The 11,080-nt window shown below is 46.3% G+C and overlaps 1 protein-coding gene across 1 annotated transcript in view; it reads left to right on the plus strand.

The window, feature by feature from the left end:
* The first annotated feature begins 1,106 nt into the window (after positions 1-1,106).
* LOC128850245 (NADH dehydrogenase [ubiquinone] 1 alpha subcomplex assembly factor 4-like) overlaps positions 1,107-11,080 on the plus strand; it is a 27,559-nt gene continuing 17,585 nt past the window's right edge. Inside the window, exons 1-2 of the mRNA XM_054053238.1 lie at positions 1,107-1,154; positions 2,010-2,106. Coding sequence (XP_053909213.1) covers positions 1,107-1,154; positions 2,010-2,106 — 145 coding nt within the window. The remainder of the gene's footprint in view (positions 1,155-2,009; positions 2,107-11,080) is intronic.

An 11,080-nucleotide genomic window follows, 5' to 3' on the forward strand; every position in this document is an offset into this window, starting at 1 on the left:
AAGACAGAGTCATGACCAATTTCACCAGAATGCCAAAGGATTAAAATGACAGTATGGCTTAACAGAGAATGAAGCCCGTAGTATTGTACAAGCCTGTCCAAGATGTGGAAATCACGGTCCAGGAATAGGGATCGGAGTTAACCCTAAAGGACTAAAGTCCTCAGAGCTTTGGCAAACGGATGTCACTCACATTGGGGAATATGGAAGACTAAAATATGTTCACGTGACAATCGATACCTTTTCGAAATTTGTATGGGCAACCGCATTACCTGGTGAGAAAGCACAACATGTGTGTAAACACCTGTTGTCCTGCTTTGCTGTAATGGGGGTGCCTGAGACCATAAAAACAGATAATGGGCCTGCCTATACTAGTCAAAAGACGAGGGTCTTTTTGTCCAAGTGGGGAGTGCAACATATCACAGAAATCCCGCACTCTCCCACTGGGCAGGCTTTGGTGGAGCGAACTCATCAAGTGTTGAAAGATTATTTACAAAGACAAAAAGACACTGAAACGGACGTGCAAATGAGATTGAATAAGGTTTTGTTCACATTAAACTATTTGTGTTTAATGAGTGATAGAGAAGAGCCACCAGTGATAATACATCTTCAAAGCATAAGGTTGAATGAAAAGACAACTATTCCCAGCTTTCGAGTATTATATAGAGATCCAGTAACGGGAATATGGAAAGGACCTGTTGCTGTAATATTTTGTGGAGAGTTTTTGTAGAGACATGGCTTGAGGAGAAGAGACGTGAGAAAATACAGCTGGTGAAATAATAACAGCCTCGTACAAGGCCACAGTCTCCCTGAGCAAGAAGTTAGGCGATAACAGGAGATAAAAACAGGACCTAGAAAAACCACAAACATCCTAGGAATGTAGCAATAGAGGCAGGGCTGACACTCTGTATCGGACCAATGATGAGCCTTACTTTTGCAATATGTATGAGCCTTATTACTGCTATTATAAAAGCATGCCTATCGTATCAATAAATCGAGACTTGTTGATCATCATCGGATGTGCTTGTCTCCCATCGACTCCGTCAAATGGTGACCCCGATGTACCCCCTGGACACCACGGACGACCCCGTCAAATGGTGATCCCCGACATGCCGGAGCAAAATGCAGGCATTGAACCACGGACGAGCGACGACAGGGTAAAAGTTCGGGTCCTGAAGCAGCCGGGACGGCAATAAGCGCGAATAAAAGTAAGGTGACCGTATAGACGAGCCTGAGGACGCGCCGTGCTCTGGGCAACCATATAGATGGGCCCGGCCGATACGTGCTGCCGAGACCTTGAGGGGCTGCAACAGCGCTGATAAATTAGGTATGGAAAGGCAAGCAGCATATAATTTATTTACCGCTTTCCTGGAAGAGCGGCGGGTTAAGGGAATAGATTTGCAGAAGGAGTTAACGAGTCTTTTAACATATGGGCATGCTAAAGGCTTATTCATAAATCCGCATACCGTACATGAGCTGACAGAGTGGCGAAAGTTCGGAGATGTGTTGTGGGAGGCTACATTACAGGATGATAAAACGGCAAAAAAGTTGGGAAAGCTATGGAGGGTGGTACATAACGAGCTTTTACAGTACCAGGCAGAAAAGAAAGCAGCTGAGCAAGCATCTGCTGCTCACACAAAAAATAGAAACTATGAAAGAGAATGGTCCCAAACTACTCCTTTGCCCCCTACGGTCACGCAGGTGGCTTTACCCCCCCCCCGCCGCCACCGCCTTCTGGCTCTGGCTCAGAGGCAGCTTCTGAGCCGTCCGCACCCCCCGAAGAGCAGGAGCCGTCCGCACCCCCCGAAGAGCAGGGGCCGCGGCCGAAAGCTCCCCCGGCCGTTCTCCCTCTGGGCAATGAGACAACCCCTGGGGCGGAAAGCGAGTTAGCGGAGGTCATTGCCAGGGAGTGGAGAGAAGCTTGGGCTGCGCTTGCAAAAGACGGCTTGGAAAGGGGAGATCACTGTGCGGTTAATGCAGCAGCACAGCTAGCATGCCCGGTGATCTTCCAGGCTCAGGCAGGTGGAGGACTGATGGCAACAATTACTGCCCTCGATTGGAAATTGCTGTCACAGTTGCGATCTACAGTCAGCCAGTTCGGGGTGACAAGTGAGCCAGTAAAGCAGATGTTAGACTACATATGGGGCACTCAAGTGCTTCTGCCCGCTGATTGTAGAGGAATAGCAAAGTTAATATTTACACAGCATCAACAGCTTTTATTTAATGCACATTGGCAAGCGATTGTTAACGAATGCGTGGCAGTACAGAGGCAGCCAGCAGATCCTCTTCATGGAGTGACAGCTGATGAGCTTATGGGGCTGGGAGCGTTTCTCCGCACGGAAGCTCAGGCTATGGTGGGACCAGACAAGTGCCGAGAGGCTATGAGATTGGTCAGATTGGCTATAGATAAGGTAAAAGAACCTGGAGGAGTACCCGTATATATGGGAATCAAGCAGGGTCGGGAAGAACCGTTTGGTGCATTTATAGATAAGGCTGCTGCCGCAATAGAAAAAGCAGGGGTACCCGAATACATGCGAGGGGCACTGCTAAAACAGTGCGCTCTTCAAAATTGCAATCAGGCTACACGGAGTGTGATTAACACCTTGGGTGCAAATTGGACCATAGAGGAGGCATTAGAAAGGATGGCTCAAATGCCGTTAGGATCACAAGCATTTTTAGTAGATGCTATTAAGCAGCTGGGGCTGGGATTACAGGAACAGGCAAAGGCTTCACAAAATCAGGTGTTAGCTGCTCTCGCACCCCTTCAAGCGTCAGCCGCAGTTAATTCGGCTCCATCGGGAACCCATACGCGATGCTACAGATGCGGAGGCATGGGTCACATGCGCCGAGAATGCCAGGCTACAGGGATATGGTGCCGAAAGTGCCGTTCGGATACTCACACTACGGGCGCTTGTCGGCGGAGGTCGGGAAACTCCGGCAGGAGCGCGAATTGCAGTGGCCGCGCTCAGACACAAGTCGCCGCTGCAGCTCAACCGACCTTCCCTGCCCCCAACCTGCCACCACAGGGAGCCTCGGGCTGGACTTGGCAGCAGCAGTAGAAATCACGCTAATGACATCGCACCCACAAAAGATCCCAACAGGAATTAAAGGACCTATTGTCATACAAGGTCGAGCGGTGGGTGCACTGCTATTAGGACGATCGTCTGCCTCTATGATTGGATTATTTGTGCTACCTGGTGTTATTGATGCGGACTTTACTGGAGAAATTATGATCATGGTGCATACTCCTTTTCCACCCATTCAAATTAATAAGGGACAGAGAATTGCTCAATTGGTACCGTTGGAGCAAATGACAAAAGAGATAAAGCCTATAAGGGAACAAGAGAGGGGAGAAAAAGGTTTCGGATCCACTGGCGGCCTGACCTTGCTGACTTTAAATCTTAATGAAAGGCCCAAGAAAACCGTGGAGGTGGAATATCAAGGACAAAAGAGGTCATTTTCAGGCCTTTTGGACACTGGGGCTGATTCCAGCATTATTAGCCCTAATTGCTGGCCTCCACATTGGCCTTTACAACCGGCTGCCACCACAGTGACCGGGGTTGGAGGTTTAACCCTGGCCAGTCGTTCCCCTCCTATCAAGGTGAACATCGATGGGAAACAATTAACAGCTACTTTCTCGGTAGTCCAATTGCCACCTACCGTGCAGTGCCTTATAGGGCGGGACATTCTGACCCAATTGGGAGTGGTGCTAACCAATGAGCACCCTTTGGGGTAGTGGCCGTTGCCTGGACTTTCCCGATACCCATTACCTGGAAAACCAGCTCTCCAGTGTGGGTTAAGCAATGGCCTTTAAAATGGAGAGTCTCCTGCGTGCTCATGATCTAGTGAAGGAGCAATACGAACAGGGGCATCTGAGACTATCCACAAGCCCCTGGAACACTCCAATTTTTGTGATCAAAAAGAAATCAGGAAAGTTTCGTTTGTTACATGATTTGCGTACTGTCAATGCCCAAATGGAACCCATGGGGGCTTTACAACCAGGATTACCTAATCCCGCAATGATTCCTAAGGATTGGCCACTACTAATTATTGATCTGAAAGACTGCTTTTTTACTATTGCCCTTCATCCACAAGACATGATGCGATTTGCATTTACATTGCCTGCACTTAACAGGGAGGGGCCGGACCAAAGATTTGAATGGACAGTACTCCCGCAGGGAATGCGCAATAGTCCTACTTTATGCCAAATGTATGTTGACTCTGCATTACAGCCCCTGAGAAAGAGATGGCCAAATGTAGTGATTTATCACTATATGGATGATATATTGTTTGCCCAACCAAAACCTTTTACTGAACAGCAAATTCAGGAGATACGGACTGCCTTGGCACAATTTTCCCTTGTTATAGCCCCTGAGAAAATTCAAACAACAGCTCCGTGGAAATATTTGGGATGGACAATGTCGGAACAAATAGTTAAACCCCAGAAGCTACAACTGCAAACAAAACTCACAACTCTGAATGAGGCTCAGAAGTTACTGGGCGATCTTCAATGGTTAAAACCGATTGTGGGAATACCAAACGAACTGCTGGACGAATTACGCCCACTTCTCAAAGGTACGGACCCAGCAAGACCGATCCGTGTTACTCCGGAACAACAGCACACTCTTCAGAATATAATGGACTGCATTACACAGGGGCAAGTCCATCGGCGAGATCCAGAATTATCCATAGACCTGACGATCTGGAACGGTCCCAAATACCTCCTTGGGGCACTGACTCAATTGCAAAAGAAAACGGGGGAGATAAGGGTATTGGAGTGGATTTCCCCCGCGTTACAACAAACCAAAACTCTGGTTCAAAAGGTCGAAATGCTAGCGGACTTAATAAAGAAAGGCAAGGAGAGAATGCTACAAGTAGCTGGAACCGAGCCAGCAGTAATCAGGATGCCAATTAAAAAGGATACCTTGGACTGGTACTTGTGTAATAGCGAGGAGCTGCAGGAGGCACTTTTAGGTGCGAGCTGCCCCATTGAAACAGAAAAGCTCCGGCAGGCGCCAGTTCAATGGATTGGGGAATGGAATTGGATCACTCGGCCAAAACGAGAAAATTCCCCTATCGCAGATGCTCTTACGGCATTCACGGATGCTGGCAGAAAATCCAGAACTGCTGCAATAACATGGCAAGAAAAGGGACTATGGAAACATCAGATTTTACAAGCAGAAGCTGCAGACAGTCTACAGACTATGGAACTTTTAGCAGTAGTATGGGCAATATCACAGCTAAGAGGACCACTGAACATCGTAACAGACTCTTTGTATGTTGCTGGGGTCGTAGCTAGAATCGAAGACGCCTCTATAAAAGAGGTGCAAAACCGGAGGCTGTATGAGTTGTTGGTACAGTTAAAAAAGGCTACAAGGTTAAGGGAGCACGCTTATGCTGTGATTCATATTAGAAGCCATAAATGGGAAGTTGGCTTGGGTGAGGGTAATGCTAGAGCAGACAGACTAGTGTCTGTGGCTCAGGGCACTCCACTGCCAGGCCAGCTGCTAGCCAGAGAAGCTCACTCTATGTTTCACCAAAATGCAAAGGGCTTGCACCGAGAGTTCAAAATCACAATGGCAGAGGCGAAGGCCATAGTTAGGGCCTGCCCGATTTGCAGCCATCACAATGGAGGTGGTGGTCTAGGCCTAGGGGTAAACCCACGGGGACTACAATCAAATGAGCTATGGCAAATGGATGTTACGCATGTCCCTAACTTTGGTAGATTGAAGTATGTGCATGTATCTATTGACACCTATAGTAAGTTCATTTGGGCAACAGCACAGGCAGGAGAAAAGGCTATCCACGTGGAAAGGCACCTATATAGCTGTTTTGCAGTAATGGGGACGCCAAAAAGGATTAAAACGGATAATGGGCCTGCTTACATTAGCAAGAGAATAGAAGGGTTCTTAAAGAGTTGGGGAATTGAGCATATCACAGGCATTCTAAACTCCCCAACAGGGCAAGCTATCATCGAAAGGGCTAATGGCACTCTGAAAAGGTACTTGGCAAAACATGAAAAGATTGCTGATCCCCAGGCAAGGCTATTGAAGAGCTTATTTGTGATCAATCACTTGTGCATATTTGGGGACGCAGAGTACCCTCCAGCAGAATTACATCATCGGCCAAATGAAACTACCGAGCAGAAAAAGGACGTGTGGGTGAAATACAGAGACCCTAAGACAGGGTTATGGAAAGATCCTGCTAAGGTTATGTTTTGGGGGAGGGGATATCTTTGTGTCTCTACCCCTACAGGACCGGTATGGGTGCCTGCAAGGTGGACTAAACCTGTTCTCGATGCAACAACTGCCAAGCAATCTGACGGAGGAAGACAAGAGGAGAATAGAGGAGAAGCTGCCACTGATCCTACGACCGCTGCTGTCACAGTTGAAAGGATACTCGAAAGCCATCGACAGGGTTTTGAAGCACTGCCAGACCTTTGAAGGACTAATTACAACTATTGGACGGTTATCGGAAGTATTACATATGGGGCCAGCGGGTCAAAATTGTCTTGATTGTAATAATCCATGTTGTGCTGCTTGGGTAGCTTTGTATTGCAGGGGTTGCGATAAGATCTTTTGGATAGAACAGTCCCTAGTACGTGACTTATGGTGTAACAGGTGTGCATTTAACCATAACTTTAACAGCTGGCAGAGAGAGCTGCAAGAGCAAACAAGGCTAGCAACAACCACGGCCTTAGCATTTTTTGAAGCACCTGAACAGAAAATATTGGCTTACTACCGTTGGGAATTGGAGAATATTGTTAAAAGGGTTATAGTTCAAGGTAGATCTCATATTATCTCTGCGAGGTGTAGGAAATTGGTACCCATAACACAGCATTCCGTGGTAGGGCCCATAAGAGGAGATCCTGACAGGGAATTGGATCAGTGCTTGAGCAAGTTACAGGAGTTAAAACTGCAACAGCTAGGAACAGTAAGGACTAAAAGAAATAGGGGGAGAAAGGATAGAAGAGAAAAATGAAGCCTGTTTCTGCTGTATTGCTTAGTGCTGTAGTAGCCAGCATAGCAGGAGTTATACGCTTTACACGCTTTAATCAGCCAAGAGATAACATCTGGGTAACATTGGCAAACCAAACTAGTCAATCATCGTTTTGCCTTAGCTTAGGAGGGGTTACTAATCCTTTCCTAAACTTGCCTGATAGGTTTGCCTGTTTGGTCCCCAGGGGAATTTTGTGGTTTTGTGAACGAAAGCAGCCTGTGCAAAAACTTATCGAGCGCTGAGGGCTGTAGCCAGGTGTCTCCTGAGTGGGGAGGTAACCCTCAGATTGAGGATGGCTGCCAACAATGTAAGATCATACTGTCCTTGAACATCACTCTGCACTCTCCCCCAGAAGAATTAGATCTCTTTGGAAGTGCAAATGCCAGTTTATCCAATGTCAAACAGGGGGGTTGGTTCGGTTTTGAGCCACTGAACCTAAAAGACTTTAACAAGAATCGCAAAATTGGGCCAGCCTAGACTTATCCCTGGAATCAGGAACAGTGAATAGCCAGCTTTACTCCCGATGTAACGGTGCCAACATTACGGCCCCGAAGAAATTGCCCCCCAGGATATTTTTAATTTGTGGAGACAGAGCTTGGAATGGTATACCGGCAAAGCCACAGGGAGGACCTTACTATTTGAGGGAATTTATCGTTGTTCCATCCTAATGTATCCTTATTAGTGCAATGGAGTCAGAGAAAAACGCAGTGTGCACGAGCTAGACTGCGGTCAGATAGGGAAACCCACGTTTTGGAGTCAGACGAACCTTCTTGCTCAGAAAGAAAATGGGGGAAATGTGGAGAGTTTTTGTAGAGACATGGCTTAAGGAGAAGAGACGTGAGAAAATACAGCTGGTGAAATAATAACAGCCTCGTACAAGGCCACAGTCTCCCTGAGCAAGAAGTTAGGCGATAACAGGAGCTAAAAACAGGACCTAGAAAAACCACAAACATCCTAGGAATGTAGCAATAGAGGCAGGGCTGACACTCTGTATCGGACCAATGATGAGCCTTACTTTTGTAATATGTATGAGCCTTATTACTGCTATTATAAAAGCATGCCTATCGTATCAATAAATCGAGACTTGTTGATCATCATTGGATGTGCTTGTCTCCCGTCTACTCCGTCAATATTTAATGGTCGAGGATATATGTGTGTTTCCACAGAATGTGGTCCTAGGTGGATACCAGCAAAAAACATTCGACCCTATCTACAGACGCCATCAGAACGTGATCGACGGCCTACACAAGAAGATCCTGCACAGGAATGAATGAATAAAGCTGTAATTGTGGGAATTGTAATCCCTGGGTGTTCCATAACTGTGGTGACTGTGATAATAACCAGTGACCCTGTAATATGGATTATTAAGGATCAAAATTGGAAGAAAGTAAAAGAAAACTGTAGGCATCGAAAAATGTATGGGTTACTCTTGCGCAAGTCTTGAACGTTACTATTTTTGTGCCAGTTTGGCGACCATTTGTGACTTGTCTTATAGGAGTTCCCATTAAAAAAAAAAAAAAAAATTAACTTTAATCAAACAATGCAAGAGTTGAAGTTACAGTTTAACATCAGTAGTAACTTACCCTCTCGATGGGAAAACCAGAGCGAAGCATTCAGTAAATATGATAAAATAAACTGTATTACCAAGACGATTACCACCAGGATACCTTTCGATCTGTGGTAATCGAGCGTGGGCAGGCATGCCCTCTAACCCAAAGGGTGGACCATGTACCATGTACCAGTTTGGGCGTTCCATATCATCATCTAAATCAAACTCATCCCACAAGGTGGAAAAGAGACCTGAATTATGGAATTTTTGGGAAAGATTTTTGCATTTCTTTTGCTATCAAGAGTCGCAGCCATAGAAGCACATAAAAACTTAGAAGAATTATTTTGTTCGGTAGTGAAGCAAGCCAACATGACAAGTCGAATTTTGTCTGAACTGGCTGCAGCAATAAATTTTTCTTCTTTTTTTTGTTTATTATTGGCGCATGGTCATGGCTGTGGCGATTTTGACCTAGGTCTCTCCTTTTTTTTTTTTTTTTTTCTCTCTTTTCTTTGATTTGGATTGATTATCCAGCTGGTTAGGATTGACTGGTTGGCTTAGGAGCGTATTAAAAATGGGATTAATGTTGTTGATAGTTATACTTGTAGAAATAGTTCTTTTCAGTTGTGTAAGGTTATGTCTAAGAAAAATGCTATCGTGAACAACAAATGAACCCTGGCTTGTTCAAAACAAAAAGGGGGAATTGCAGAAGGATGGCTCATGATTTAATAGCAGTGAACAATCCAGGGTTTGCTGTCTGTAGCTAGGCCTGACCTTGAGATAAGATAAAAGGGAGTAGAATACAGGAATGTGGAATCCAGCGCGGGAAAGTCCCGAAGAGTTGTGATGAGAACCTTGTATCTCCCCCTTTCGCGTGCTCAAGAGCGTCCGGCCAGTTGCGTGACAGCATAAGGCACGTGAACAGCAGGACATAACCAATTAGGATTTGTTTGTTAGCGCGTGCACTATTGGGATAAGTATATAAGAAGTGTAAGGTGTATGAATAAATGAGAACGATCATACTCATATTGAGATTCCATCGTTACTCCGGGTCCGCCTCCCACTCCGACAGTCTTAGACTTGATGTATAGCTTCTACATAATCTCAGGTGAGACAGATTCCAATTTGAAGACCATTTTTTTTTTTAGCAGTTGCAGCTATGTGTTTATACTGTTCTTAACCTAACAGAAAGATAACACAACACAGTGACTTAACACTGCTTGCTACCACATATACCATAACCAACAGTCTCCACATCTGCAGTGATCACACACCAGTGGAGTTCAAGGTCCTGAGGGATATGGGACAGGTGAGGAATGTGGTCAGGACCCTAAATTTCAGGAAAGCAGACTTCCAGCTCTTCGAAGAGTGAGTCAGTAGAACTCCTTGAAACACGATCCTTGGGGATGAGGGAGAAGAACAGAGCTGGCAAATATTTAAGGATGCTTTCCATAAAGCCCAAGAGCGCTCAGTCCCCACATGTAGGAAATCAGTCAGGGAAGGGAAGAGACCAGCGTGGCTGAATCGAGACCTGATGGTTAAACTGAAGAGCAAGAGGCAACTGCACAGGCAGTGCAAGCAGGGACAGGGAACCTGGGAAGTGTCTAGGGACGCTGCTCAGTTGTGTAGGGATGGGGTCAGGAAGGCCAAGGTGCAGATGGAGCTGAACTTGGCAAGGGAAGTGAAGACTAACAAGAATGGCTTCTGCAGGTACGCCAGCCAGAAAAAGAAGATTAAAGAGAGCGTATCCCCACTGATGAACGAAAATGGTGACCTCTTATCAACAGATAAGGAACAGGCTGAGGTACTCAACAACTTGTTTGCCTCAGTCTTCACTGACAACCACTCTCCTCATCCCTCCTGGATCAACAGACAACAAGATGGGGAGCAGGAGTGTAAAGCCCCTCCCACTGTAGGGGAAGACCAGGTTCATGACCACCTGAGGAACCTGAACATCTACAAGTCTATGGGACCGGATGAGATGCATCCCAGAGTCCCGAGGGAATTGGCTGATGTGGTTGCCAAGCCACTCTCCATGATATTTGAAAAGTCATGTCAATCAGAAGTCCCTGGTGACTGGAAGAAGGGTAACGTTGTGTCCATTTTGAAAAAGGGTAGAAAGGAGGCCACTGGGAACTACCGATCTGTCAGCCTCACCTCTGTGCCTGGGAAGATCATGGAACAGATCCTCCTAGAAGCTATGCTAAAGCACATGGAGGACAAGGAGGTGATTCAAGACAGCCAGCATGGCTTCACCAGGGACAAGTCCTGCCTGACCAAGCTAGTGGCTTTCTATGATGAGGTAATCACAGTCATGGACACGGGAAAAGCAATGGATGTCGTCTATCTGGACTTATGTATAGCCTTTGACATGGTCTCCCACAACATCCTTCTCTCTAAACTGGAGAGATGGATTTGGTGGGTGGACCGTTTAGTGGATAAGAAATTGGTTGGATCGTCTTATTCAGAGAGTAGTGGTCAACGGCTCGATGTCCAGATGAAGATCTGTGACAAGTGGTGTCCCTCAGGGGTCCATAC

This window comes from Cuculus canorus, chromosome W (genome assembly GCF_017976375.1).
Source record: "Cuculus canorus isolate bCucCan1 chromosome W, bCucCan1.pri, whole genome shotgun sequence".
Classification (NCBI taxonomy): Eukaryota; Metazoa; Chordata; class Aves; order Cuculiformes; family Cuculidae; genus Cuculus; species Cuculus canorus.